This window comes from Plutella xylostella, chromosome 19 (genome assembly GCF_932276165.1).
Source record: "Plutella xylostella chromosome 19, ilPluXylo3.1, whole genome shotgun sequence".
Classification (NCBI taxonomy): domain Eukaryota; kingdom Metazoa; phylum Arthropoda; class Insecta; order Lepidoptera; family Plutellidae; genus Plutella; species Plutella xylostella.
Genome location: NC_063999.1, coordinates 7,331,614 through 7,346,310, shown reverse-complemented (window position 1 = coordinate 7,346,310; position 14,697 = coordinate 7,331,614). Strand labels below are relative to the sequence as shown.

The 14,697-nt window shown below is 42.8% G+C and overlaps 1 protein-coding gene across 1 annotated transcript in view; it reads right to left on the bottom strand.

Moving 5' to 3' along the window:
• Positions 1–14,697, bottom strand: part of LOC105390703 — a 32,031-nt gene that overhangs the window by 7,684 nt on the left and 9,650 nt on the right. Inside the window, exons 9-15 of the mRNA XM_048627932.1 lie at positions 14,183–14,314; positions 13,605–13,741; positions 13,015–13,041; positions 12,586–12,750; positions 11,139–11,352; positions 10,665–10,862; positions 8,056–8,199 (exon numbers count right to left, since the gene is read on the bottom strand). Of these exons, the coding sequence (XP_048483889.1) occupies positions 8,056–8,199; positions 10,665–10,862; positions 11,139–11,352; positions 12,586–12,750; positions 13,015–13,041; positions 13,605–13,741; positions 14,183–14,314 (1,017 nt within the window). The remainder of the gene's footprint in view (positions 1–8,055; positions 8,200–10,664; positions 10,863–11,138; positions 11,353–12,585; positions 12,751–13,014; positions 13,042–13,604; positions 13,742–14,182; positions 14,315–14,697) is intronic.

Here is a 14,697-nt window from a genome sequence, read left to right as displayed (position 1 = left end):
ACGGCAAAGTTGAATTATTATTTATTCGATCATCACGTTATGTCCTCTAGAGGGCGCTTTGTACATTTTAATGGAACGTCACATAGCCTATAACCATCGCGCCATCAATACGCTTCTAACAATACCTCATACATCAAAATAGAAACTTTGTTGGACATGTGACTTTTTACCATGGAAAACGAATATTTTTTTTCGCGAATTTGCAAATCTCGTAGAACAAAAGTTGTCCAGAATGACTCCTTGAGTCATCCCCTTTTGGCTTAGTATAGCCCTTTTGCGACACTATGTATTTACTTTGCTTTGTCGTCGGGGTTCAGTTGGCTGGAGGATGCCCGAAACTTATTATCTACACTTTAATACTTGTAGTTACCTTTCTACAAGTAAATACCACATTTGTTTGAGAAAGCTAATCGGGTTCCGAGTATAGAGTAAAGTGGCACCCCTATTAATTTCTACTCTTTCCGGGTGCCTACCAGTGTAAGTAAGAATTATACTTACTTACCCTAAAATCACCCAAAATGTACTTGAACATAATTGTCAATAAAGTTGGCGAGTAAAAGTTTATCGACCCACTGTGCAAACTTACATGTGTGCGTGTCACTGCGTGTGCTGTGTGAAGAGCATTGAAAACCCGAAATTGGCGCGGCACGTCACCCTGTACGGGCCCTTAAGTATAAATACATGTGGGTAGGTCAATGACGCCCGGACAAAAACGTGTACAACATACTCAGTGGTTTTAATTACTAAAAGTGCAAATAACACAACAATTGGCGACGAATCTGAACTCACGTGAACTTTTTACTGTTTTCTGCATAAATTGGTGTGTGAAAAGTAAAATATAGTAAAAAACCATAATGTGTTCGAGTAGTGCAAATGGAATGTTCGGGGGTAACCTCACTTTTGACCATCGGATACAAGAATGGGGCATCTTTAAAAGTAGATTTAACCAGTTTTGCTTGGCTAATGATATTAATGAAGATACTGATAAGGCTGGATTAAAACGAAGAGCCCTATTGCTAACGTCCTTGGTAGAAGAAACATACCGCGTCGTAAGAGACTTGGCCTCTCCTACAAGCTTGGAAGATCAAGAGTATACCGCATTGTTGACGCTATTGGAAAAACATTTTGTTCCAAAGAAAAGCAGTTTTGCCGAAAGGTACAACTTTTACAAAGCAGAACAACGGGCGGGCGAGGAGTTGGCTGAGTGGGCGGCGCGAGTGCGCAGTCTGGCGCAGCACTGCGGCTTCGGGGCGGAGCTACAGACGGCGCTGCGGGACCGCTTCGTGCTGGGTCTCGAAAACGTGAAAGAGAAAGAGAAGCTGTTCTCCGAGAGCATCAGCAGCCTGACGTTCGACCGCGCGCTGGAGCTGGCGGCGAGCGTGCGGTGCGCGCGCCTGGCGCTGGGCGGCGCCCGGCAGGAGCCCGCGCCGCAGCTGTACGCGCTGCGCCCGGGTGCACCGCGCGCCGCCGCCGCCGCCGCCGCCGGGGCATCTCATAGTGATAGTGCTCGTTGTGAAGTGTGTGGCTATAAGAGCCATTCTAAAGATCAGTGCCGGTTTGTGAATTTAACGTGCAAAAACTGTCATAAAAGGGGACACCTAAAACGTATGTGCAAACTTCGAGTTAAAAGTAACAACTTCATGGAAACTGTAGACGGCGACATTATTGAAGGTAACGTAGAATACGATTTATTTCATATTAAATGTAATAATGGCGAGCCTATGCGACAAGTCGTAACGATTGTCGATCAAAATATTATGTGTGAGATTGATAGCGGGAGTGCAGTTTCCGTTTTACCTGAATCGATTTATCAATCACATTTTAAAAGTAATCACAAGTTAAAAAGTTGTCAGGTAGTGTTAAATTGCTATAATGGATCTAAGATAACACCAGTAGGTTGTTTACAGTTACCAGTAACCTATGACAATCGCACTAAGCCAATTACGGTATTTGTTATTTCAACTGGAACAAAACAACCGGTTTTATTAGGACGGGACTTTATTAGTGTGTTCGATTTACAGTTATGTAATGTAGATTGCAACAATATACAACAACAAGATGACTACGTTACGTTCTTAAAGACGAAATACTCAAAATTGTTTTCCGATGAATTAGGGATGTTTAACAAGCATACTATTCAAATAAAAGTAAAACCCGACGCCCAGTTCAAATTTTTCAAACCACGACCCGTACCTTTAGCTCTTAAGGCGAAAGTGGAAGATGAGTTGAAGCGTTTAGTCGACCTAGGCATATTAGAAAAAGTCGAACATTCGGAAGTAGCCACGCCTATAGTTCCGGTATTACGTCCCGACGGTAACGTACGCATTTGTGGGGATTTCTCGGTGACATTAAACAAAATGTTATATATGGATGATTATCCTTTACCGCGAATCGACGACTTATTTTCAAAATTGCATGGAGGGGAGCAATTTTCAAAATTAGATTTATCCAGGGCATATAACCAATTAGTTTTAGACGAATCTAAACATTTGACATGTATAAACACGCACAAGGGTTTATATCGCTATAATAGATTGGTATTTGGTTTACGAAATGCCCCCTTCATTTTTCAGAAAACAATGGAAAATTTATTAGGTGACATAGATGGCATTTGTATATTTTTAGACGATATACTGTGCACTGGAGAAAATCGTAAAATACATTCGGAGAGGTTGGAAATGGTTTTGAAAAGACTAGAAGATGCAGGGTTGCGTCTAAAACCAGATAAGTGCGAGTTATTTAAAGATTCGGTTGAGTACTTAGGGTTTGTCATCGATAAACACGGGTTGCATAAGTCCGATAAGAAAGTAGAAGCAATTATTCAGTGTAAATGCCCGAGCAATGTAAGTGAGCTAAAATCGTTCCTCGGTATGGTGAATTATTACAGGTGCTTTGTGCCGAACACATCGAGTGTATTAAGTCCCCTTCATTTATTGTTACAAAAAGGTGTAAAATGGGAATGGGGGGAGGAGCAGAATAAAGCGTTCTGTAAAATAAAAAGTGAATTGGCTTCAGAGCGGGTATTAGCCCATTACAACCCGGCGTACGAGACGATAGTGACGTCAGACGCGGGCCCGTCGGGGCTGGGTGCCGTGCTGGCGCAGCGGCAGCCCGACGGCTCCGAGCGAGTCATCGCGTACGCATCGCGCTCGTTAGGCAAAGCGGAGTGTAATTACGCACAAATCCAAAAGGAGGCCACTTCTATTGTGTTCGCTATAAAGAAGTTTCATCATTACCTTTACGGCCGGTCAACACCATTTACTTTAAGAACGGACCATAAGCCTCTTTTGACAATATTTGGCAGCAAAAAGGGTGTGCCAGAGTTGGCAGCGAACCGGCTTCAAAGATATGCCTTATTTTTAACAGCATACAATTTTAAAATAGAATATGTGAAAAGTGAAAACAATGTTGCCGACTTCTTATCACGAGCAATTAGCAATCACTCGGAATCTAACACGAACACAAAGGATAGAACTTTATATATAAATTTTATAACAGATGCTATGTTAAAACCGGTGACAATGCGAGACATTCAATTAGAAACTGCGAAAGACACAGAACTCACAAAGGTTATCGGATTCATAAAAAATGGTTGGCCGAAAAAGAGTAATGATGAAACGATGAAACCTTATTTTTTGTGTAGATTGCAGTTGTCCTTAGAAAACGGATGCATATTACGGGGTCATAAACTGGTGATCCCTGTAAAGTTTCGAGAACAATTGTTAGATGAGCTACACAGCTCACACTTTGGAGTTGTAAAAACTAAATCGGAAGCTAGGTCCCGGATGTGGTGGCCCGACATCGACCGCCACATCGAGGAGAAGGTCGGCTCGTGCAGCGCGTGCGCAGCGCTGAGGCCCGCGCCGCCGCGCGCGCCGCTCGCGCCCTGGCCCTACCCCGCCAAACCGTGGCAGCGAATGCATCTAGATATGTTTACATTGTACAACAAACAATTTTTGGTTGCAATAGATGCACATACGAAGTGGGTCGAGTGTTATTTAATGGAAAAAACGGATAGTAAAAGCGTTTTAGATAAATTATCTGAAATATTTTGTAGGTATGGCTTGGTGCGAACTTTGGTTACAGACAACGGTTCAAATTTTGTATCGATAGAATTTGAAGATTTTTGTAATAAAAATGGCATTAAGGTTAAGTCTGTTAAGAAAGCATTAAAAATTATTTTAAAACCAACGGACAACCAAAACATGACGCAAAAGATTATAAACAAGTACTTGTTCGATTACAGAAACTCGGTACACTGTACTACGGGATTTTCACCGGCTCAGCTCATGATTGGTCGTCCGCTGCGATGTCGTTTCGACTTGTTGCGTGACAATACTGGCGAGCCTTCCACAATGTCGCTGTCCACACAGGCTAAACAAAATGTTTCTTGTCAACAGATCTTACAAACTAAACAATATGGTGGACGACGTCTAATAGAATTCAGTGTAGGGGACGCTGTACTGGTAAAACATGTTTATAATAATGGAAACAAAAGTGTGTGGAAAAACGGTACAATTAAAAGTAAAATAGGTACCACAGTTTATATGGTATTTATTCATGATTTAGGTGTAACGGTTAAAAAACATGTTGATCAGCTGTTAATGTATAGAGGTTGTAAACAAACAGACGAGTGCCGAGTCACCACGCGACGAATTAACATCATCATCATCATCATCAGGTGCTGACAGTATCTCTGTAGCAGAGGGGGAGGAGAGTGTTGCAATTCCAACTGACCAGGCTACTCCTGATGACGAGCCATTTGAGGACTGCACCTCCGATAATGATGGTGCTGTTACTGAGGGCGAACAGGCACAAGGCAATGTAGGAAATAGTTATCCAGTCCGTGCCACAAGAAATGTTAATCCTAGATATAAGTTTTGATTATGTTTCATAATTTAATTAGTTTTATACTATTGGTGGAGGGATTGTAGTGTAGGTAGGTTAAGTATAAATACATGTGGGTAGGTCGTTGACGCCCGGACAAAAACGTGTACAACATACTCTAAAAGTGCAAATAACACAACAACACTACAAGATATTAGATAACTATTTAGATAGGTTAAGAGTTACCATGAAAATTATTTCCAAAAGTCTCCATAAAATGAGATAAAAAATGATCTTCTACATCTATAATCTTACATACATCTTTAATAGGCATCATCTGGTTGCTAATTATTTCGACTACACATACATGACCTGGCAACAGCAACTAAAATTCAATGTACAGTTGAGTACAGTAAGCGCTCTTGTGAGACACAAATTAAAACAAAACAAGACAGAAATTTTTACTAGATATCATCATCATCATCATCAGCCAATAATCATCCACTATTAGACATAGAGCGCTACAACACTCGGTTCTCGACCTTCCTCTTCCAGCCACTACCGGCTACCCGCCTAAGGTCATCAGTCCCACAGCGGGCGTCCCACGCTGCGTTTCCCTGTTCATGCTAATATCCACAATAATATAAGTGTGTTGGGTTACAAGTAAGTACAAGTGGGTGACTATGGGATCCATGGTAAAAAACGAATGCAGTACTTCTTGTGGCCTAACTATTTACTGAATTTACTACATAATAACCAAATTACATTACTCAAGTGTGTTATGAGATGTATACTAACTTATTTAAGATAATAGCTGATGAGTTTGAGAGTAATTTTGAAACGAAGGAAGTTTTGATAGACAATAAAATTAAATTTTGTGACTGGGCTACAGATGGTATTCGCAAAAGCAGGGCGACATTATATGATCTGTATGAGATGAAAACATTCATACTCCGCCCTGACTTTCAATCTTATGTGAAGAAATATAGCAAAATGTACAAATGTGTCTGTCACTGTGCGAAGACAATTTTTATTAATAACAAGATTAAAGACTCGGCTAACAAATCTAAGGCCATTTGGAATATTATTAATAACGAAACGGGGAAGAATCGAACACGCGAGACTAATTTATCTTTAAAGGTAGGCAATGACATAATAACATCAAATGACGAGGTGGCGAGAGTTTTTGAAGAGTTTTTTACGAACATTCCTTTAGAGACTACTTGCAACCTAGATTCTTCAGCTACATTAGCTGAAACCCTGATGAAGGAGAACGCACCTTCAACCGATAAGGAATTTAAATTCAGATATATAAATACATTAACTATTATAAAAACATTTAAGTCCTTAAATATGAAGAAAACTGAAGACTTGTGGGGAATGTCAGTTAAATTTGTTCTTTCTATTATTAATAAAATCCCAAATAAAGCCCCAATTATGGCTAACATTTTTAATAAATGTATCGCTGAAGGTGTGTTCCCAGATCTTATGAAATTGAGTAAAATTATACCTCTGTTCAAGAGTGGGGATATGGAGGACCCTGCAAATTTCAGGCCTGTCTCGGTTCTTCCAGTTTTGAGTAAAATATTTGAGAGGATCATACTCAGTCAGATGCTTTTGCATTTCAATGAAGCTCGACTGTTTCATAGCCAGCAGTATGGTTTTACAAAAGGCAAATCAACAACCGATGCCGGTACTGCGTTAATTAAGCACATATTTGACGCCTGGGAAGACCATCACGATGCTATTGGAGTCTTCTGTGATCTGTCGAAGGCGTTTGATTGTGTGGACCATCAGACTTTAATTTCGAAACTGAGATACTATGGAATAGGAGGAAAGGCTTTAGATTTGATAGCTTCATATTTAGACAAGAGGCAACAAAGGGTCGATATTAATAATACTAAATCACAGGGGGCTCATGTAAAGATAGGCGTCCCTCAAGGATCTATTCTAGGACCATTTTTATTCCTCATTTATATTAATGACTTGCCTTTTATGGTTGAAAAATTGACTAATATAGTTTTATTTGCTGACGATACTTCTTTGCTTTTTAAAGTTAAAAGAAGTGAAAATATTTTTTATGAAATTAATTCTATTCTATCTGACATACACGATTGGTTTACCGTAAATAATCTTTTATTGAATTCTAAGAAAACGAAATGTATTAAATTTACACTGCCGAATGTTAGACAATGCGATACTAACATTATTCTAGATGGGAATAAATTGGACCTAGTTAATGATACTGTCTTTCTTGGTATGACTATAGATTCAAAGTTACAATGGGGACCTCACATTGCCAAATTGGCTGGAAGGTTGAGCTCGGCAGCTTTTGCTGTACGGAAAATTAGACAACTGACCGACGTTGAAACCGCCAGATTAGTTTACTTTAGTTATTTCCACAGCTTATTGTCGTATGGCATTTTGCTTTGGGGTAGAGCCGCTGATATTGAGACTATATTTGTATTACAGAAAAGAGCCATCCGCTCTATATACAAACTTGGTTCCAGGGATTCATTGAGAGAACTATTTAAAGAAATTAACATCCTTACAGTTCCATGTCAGTTCATTTTTTCCAATTTAATGTATGTACGAAAGAATATTTCAAGTTTGGATACAATTGGCAGTAATCATGACATTAATACTAGGAACAAGCATAAGCTGGCTTTTCCAGCGATGCGTCTGGCGAAAGTTAATAAATCGTTTTTAGGGTACTGTATTAGATTTTATAATAAGCTTCCAGCAGAAGTTGCTCAAATGCCAGAGAATAAGTTTAAGTGTTACATTAAAGAGAAACTCAGTAAAAAAGCTTATTATAGAATTGATGATTACTTAGAGGACGTTAATGCATGGCTGTGATAAGTAGTTAGCTCTGCTCATATTATTATAATAATAATAATTAAGCTTATATGTATTGTATACCAACTAGTTTTAAGTCTTTTTTTGAAAAGATGGCTCAGGAGTTTCTTGCCTCCGTTCTTCTCCTTAGACAGAAAGAGCCCCCCCTTATCCGAACGGAGAGTAATTTATAATTTGTAAAAATTGACGTTCATCAGAAAATTTTATATTTGTACGATGAATAAAAAATTTTGACTTTGACTTTGACTTTATCTAAGTGGCGGGCGCGAGACGACTAGCGTCTGCGCATTGGTCCCTACTGGAAGTTACCAAATGCTTACATTGCAAAGCGTTACTACAACATGTGTCGCTACATAGTGCTTTACTTACCCGTGCCTGCTTGGATGTCTTGGCGACGTACCGCAGCCAGATCGTCGGCAGCTCCGCCGCGGGCTGGTCGTATAGTGTCAGCTTCTCGTTGTAGGAGAGCAGGCGGTGCTTCACAGGTACGATCTCGTGCTTCTTGAAGTATCTCTGGAAATAAGGATTTAATGTTTCATTTACATGTGGGTGCGGTTGTGTATTTACCAATGATGGCTATACAGTAGTAGTAGTATAACTTTATTGTAAGTACATAAAACACTTAAAATAACATTTAAGTCTTAAAATATATTATACAGTAAGGGTGGCCTTATCGCTAAAAGCGATCTCTTCCAGGCAACCCCACGAGCTAAGAGAGTCAATTACTACATTAATTAATACAGGGTGTTTCAAAAAGTGTAAGTATACTAGGTTTCGGCTTAGTATACCCTTTTTGCAACACCCTGAAGTTCCTCTCACAACAATCGGTCGTCGGCCTTCCTCATCCAGCCACATCCGGCTACCCGCCTATGGTCGTCAGTCCAGCGGGCAGGGGGGCGTCCCATGCTGCGTTTGCCTGTTTGTGGTCATAACACGAAAACTCGTCCACCCTAACGGCTACCGGTTCTTTGGCAGATATGACCAGCCTGCTGCCACTTCAGCTTGCACATATGTCGGTAACCTTAGTCACCTGAGGGATAACCTCAGTAGGTACAAGTATCCAACTCACGACAATAGCGTTCCCGGTGTCGTTGATCTGCCGGGCGCGCTGTATGTGCGACATGAGGCTGCGCGCCGTCAGCCGCGGCGTCATGTACTTGCAGGTGAGCTGCGCGGCGCGCGACAGGCCCCAGCGACCGCGCGCCTTCACTATGCGACGAGGGAACAACTCCTTGTGAAGCTCTAGGTGTGTAGATTGATAATGCGACTAGAAAAGCCTTATATTCTGCTCTAGCTATGTAAATTTTCGCAGCGATTGGAATATTCCTACTTATAGCACGTTTCGCGAACAGCTCATCAGCAGTAAAAGCGGCATTTTTATCACAGAGGCAACTTTTATCCGGACATAGTTAATAGGCTCTTAGGGCCACTTGCACCAACATATTTAATCTACATGTAATTTTAAATCTCGATTTATGCCATATAATTTATATGGACTGACGTTTCTTAAATCGAGTCTAATCAATAAATCTAGATTTAAAAATTTGGTGCATGTCACTCTTAGTAAGCATAGAGTAATTTTTAAATAGTCAGATGAATAAAATTTACCTGTGTCTTAATTTTGATGGTGTCGCGGCCTACCGTATATTCTAGAACGATGTAAGGAAGTAACTCACAACAATAGCGTTCCCGGTGTAGTTGATCTGCCGGCCGCGCTGTATGTGCGTCATGAGGCTGCGCGCCGTCAGCCGCGGCGTCATGTACTTGCAGGTGAGCTGCGCGGCGTGCGACAGGCCCCAGCGACCGCGCGCTTTTACTATGCGACGAGGGAACCACTCCTTGTGAAGCTCTGGGTGTGTAGGTTACCAATGCGACTGGGGATGCCTAATACCGACGTCGATAAACTCGTTTAATGCACGTTCTACCAATCACAGCGCTGAGTTTAACGCGAATCGCCATATAGTGTCGTTTATCTACGTCGATAACGAACCCGTGTAACTGAGACAAGTGTCTACGTTCCGCTCTAAGTATTTAAATACCCAATAACCCAATGGTCTGCTAAAATTAAGTAAGGTTTCCTAAAGTCAAAGTCAAATATTTTTATTCATCGTAACAATATAAAATTTTCTGATGAACGTCAATTTTTACAAACTACTCTCCGTTCGGATAAGGGGGGGCTCTTTCTGTCCTAGAACGGCATATCAATAGTGACAACGCTATTTTTATTACAGTACCTACACAATAAAAGACACTCACAACAATAGCGTTCCCGGTGCCGTTGATCTGCCTGAGGCGCTGTATGTGCGACATGAGGCTGCGCGCCGTCACCCACGGCATCATGTACTTGGTGAGCTGCGCGGCGCGCGACAGGCCCCAGCGACCGCGCGCCTTCACTATGCGACGAGGGAACCACTCCTTGTGAAGCTCTAGGTGTGTAGATTACCAATGCGACTAGGAATGCCTAATATCGACGTCGATAAACTCGTTTAATACACGTTCTTCTAATCACGGCCACGCATTTATCGCGAAATGCTATATAGTGTCGTTTATCTACGTCGATAACGAACCCGTGCAACTGAGATAGGTATTTACATTCCGCTCTAAATATTTAATACACGTTCTACCAATCACAGCGACGCATGAATCGCGATATAGTGTCGTTTATCTACGTCGATAGCGAACCCATGCAACCGAGACAGGTCTAAGTATTTAAATTCCCAATGTGACTAAGAATACCCAATGGTCTGTTAATATTAAGTAAGGTTACCTGGATAGTCATATCAGTAGTGACTAGTGACAGCGCCATTTTTATTACAGTACACAATAAAAGACACTCACAACAATAGCGTTCCCGGTGTCGTTGATCTGTCGCGGTTGATCACGTTTCCAAAAAGACAGCGCCATATTTTAGCCGTACATTAAGAAACAGGCTCTTATTAGGCATAGAGGAACCACTAAAACATGTAAAATTAACTCACAACAATAGCGTTCCCGGTGTCGTTGATCTGCCTGAGGCGCTGTATGTGCGACATGAGGCTGCGCGCCGTCAGCCGCGGCGTCATGTACTTGCAGGTGAGCTGCGCGGCGCGCGACAGGCCCCAGCGACCGCGCGCCTTCACTATGCGCCGAGGGAACAACTCCTTGTGAAGCTCTAGGTGTGTAGATTGATAATGCGACTAGGAATGCCTAATATCGACGTCGATAAACTCGTTTAATGCACGTTCTACCAATCACAGCGTTTATCGCGAATCGCGATATAGTGTCGTTTATCTACGTCGATAACGAACCCGTGCAACGGAGACAGGTGTCTACGTTCTGCTCTAAGTAAGTTTAAATTCCAATTGTGACTGTTAATACTCAATTCTCTGCTAAAATTAAGTAAGGTTACCTGGAACGGCATATCAGTAGTGACAGCGCCATTTTTATAACAGTAAACAATAAAAGACACTCACAACAATAGCGTTCCCGGAGTCATTGATCTGCCTGAGGCGCTGTATGTGCGACATGAGGCTGCGCGCGGTCACCCACGGCATCATGTACTTGCAGGTGAGCTGCACTGCGCGCGACAAGCCCCAGCGACCGCGAGCTTTTACTATGCGGCGTGGGAACAACTCCTTGTTCTGTTCTAGGTACTGCCAGAACTGGTCGAGGCCAAGGACGATTAGTCTGTGAAGGAAAATAAATGGTATAAATAATTTTCCACAAATATATTTACAGAATATTCCCAGCGTTCCCGGAACGTTCCCGGAACGTTCCCGAAGAGTGGGACGATCAACTTTGTTTAATGCCTCCTTAGGCCCCTGAGTAACTTATCAACTGGACCTTATACATACGTCCGGTCTTCTCTGTATAGTCATTAGCTGACAACTGATCTAACTGATGAATTCTTTCAAATACCAGCTCTAGTATTTGTCAGCGACACGGTTAGAAGGTTAGACGGCAATCTGGACATAGGCCTCTTTTAAGAACGCTACAACCCTCTTTCCTCATCCTCATCTAACCACCACCTATTCAATCTTATCGGAGGTGCTGAAAGCTGAAAATCACCCTCACTGTACAATTCGCTGACCGACTATCGGTACCTCGACACACTGCAGGCTGTCATCTGATTGGCAGTTGCTTTCATTATAGTAACTACTCGTAACCTTGGTTCAGCTCTAGTATGTGTCGCTGACACTTCTGCTACTGAACGCAAGCCTCTCCCAAAGACCGCTAAAACCCTCTGTCCGCTTCCTAATCCAACCACCACCTATGCAAACTCATCGGAGGTCGGCGTTCCAAGTTCTTGACCGAATATCTCCCAAAGAGCGCTAAAACCCTTTGTCACTTTCCTCAATCAACCGCTACCCGTCTAAGATCCTCAAAAGCAGCTATAGGGCGTTCGTTCCACAGTTCACTATCCAACGAATATCGGTCCCTCGTCAGACATAATATATGACACTCACTCGTCCTCCGACTTGAGATACCCCTGTCTCTTGAGCTCCTCGCAGCGGTACGGCGTGGGCGGCAGCAGGTGCGGGTACAGGAACACGCTGCTGTTGGCTATGACCTGCTGCACTGTCGGGTGGAAGGAGCCGGAGTAGGTGCCAAACCCTCTGGTTCAGGTCTAGTGTGTGTAACTGACACGTCTGCTACTGGACACAAGCTTCTCCCAAAGAGCGCTCGCTAAAACACTCTGTCCTCTTCCAAATCCAACCACCACCTATTCAAAATCATCGGAGGTAGCTGGACGGCGTTCCAAGCTAGCTGACCGAATATCTCTCAAAAGGCCCAAAAACCCTTTGTCCCTTACCTCAATCAACCGCTTCCCGTATAAGATCCTCCAAAGTAGCTATAGAGCGTCCCGATTCGGGACTCCCGAATATCGGTCCCTTGACAGACATATATTATGATACTCACTCGTCCTCCGACTTGAGGTACCCCTGTCTCTTGAGCTCCTCGCAGCGGTACGGCGTGGGCGGCAGCAGGTGCGGGTACAGGAACACGCTGCTGTTGGCTATGACCTGCTGCACTGTCGGGTGGAAGGAGCCCGAGTAGGTGCTGTTTTGGGCGAAGCGGGCGCGGCTGTGGGGAAGAAAAGGTTGAAGTTTTACGTGACGGTAATACGATAAGAAATCGAACATATTATCATAATTCGGATAAATTTTAAAGGACTACCGATTATAAAACCGTACCAAAATAAAACATAATTTTATCATATTTTAATCGGTGCTACAGCAAACAGAGGCCATATTACACTCCATCAAATCAATTATGTTATTGTATCGGTTTCGTCTGTCGTCGTGTGTTCTACTATACTTATGATAATGATAAGAATATATCACTTACCCTTTTTCAACTTCATCTTGCATGAATCTGAAAACGATAACAATTTAAAATTAATATATTTACATCACATTAAAAAAAAATGTGGCTTTTGCGCTGGGTTCCATGATTATGTGCGCAAACCGATCTTTCTGTGTATGTACATAGTGACATCTAGCGGATGCCAACTACATCAAACAACAACTCACTTGACCATCTCCATATTCTCTGGCGTGTTCTCGCTGACGGTCTTCTCCCAGGAGTGTATCAGCTCGACGGCGGGGCGCAGGTTGCACACGTTGGCCACGGACTCGCGGTTCTTCTACACATGACTACGTTCTTTCATACAATACATGCATTCGTAATAATTGATACTATAGCGCCATCTAGCGGTTAATGTTCTTACTTGAGAGACCAATCAACTGTACCTTATACCTACAAGCCCGGCGTAACAAGAGCAGTCAGCGACTGACGCTAATCCAATTAGCTAATGCTATCACCTCGCTGACAAACCTTTGTCTTAGGCTGTTTTTACCAGCATGCGAATTTCATCACGCACGCGGGATTGCACGACATTAAACACAACAAAACAGCGACATCTAACAGCAACTCACTTGACCATCTCCATATTCTCTGGAGTGTTCTCGCTGACGGTCTTCTCCCAGGAGTGTATCAGCTCGACGGCGGGGCGCAGGTTGCACACGTTGGCCACGGACTCGCGGTTCTTCTCACACATTGTGTGGAGGGCTTCCTGGCGAATAGGCGTGTTTTTACTAACCTTACATAATTATGGCCTTTAATAAAGTATTGTAAGGTAGAATTCTGGGGTGCGTAGCGTGGGACGCCCACCGGCACGTAAGACCGTCCTTGGACATGTAACCGGTAGTGGCTGGATAGGGAAGACCGAGGACAGAGTGTTGGCTGATGATGATGATGACTGTCGAATTATAAACCACAAAATGAAGTATGAAGGTCTCTTTATATTTAGTAAGACAATCGATAAAAGTTTTTCTAGGTATAGATATTGATGGAGTCGTTTTTGTACTAAAGTGAGGGGTGGACTGGGCCACCGACAGATTGCTTTTACTGTATATATTCAGTGAACCAGCTCACTTTTGAAAGTCTTTCCAAGCTGAGCGAGGTTTGGATTTAGAATGTGTTACAACTAACCCAATATAGTCCTCAAACTCACCAGATACTCCTTATAAGCCGGTGCGTACTTCCATTGCTCTGGATGCACGTACAGCAGTAGAAAGTTGCCGGCGCATAGCTGCACGTGCATTCGCAACTGTTGCTGCAATAGCAGGTACTGTTCTGGAAGCATCTGAAAGGAAAGAGATGGGTAAGGATAAAAGGGCTGTTGACCAACATAAAGTGGATACGAGAGCTGTGGTAGCTCAGATTAACAACCGCTTATAATAAGAGAGATGATGGCTCAAATGCCGTCTGTGAGGCCATAGGCGTTAGGTATGCTATGCCACCCGACCGATTAAGTTAGGATTTTGCGTTCTTGCTGCAATGTAGAATAGCGGTCACAGTCGCGCGGTTTTCACACATGCCACCGCGCACCTCCAAGGGGATCTAAAAAGCGTCTTCTGCGCGTATTGCACGGGCTTGTCACGCAATCGGCACGGTTAATGCAACGAGATGCGCGAGTGCGCCTCTAACTAACGCATGCTTTGCTAACACAGTGCTCCGAAGCTTATG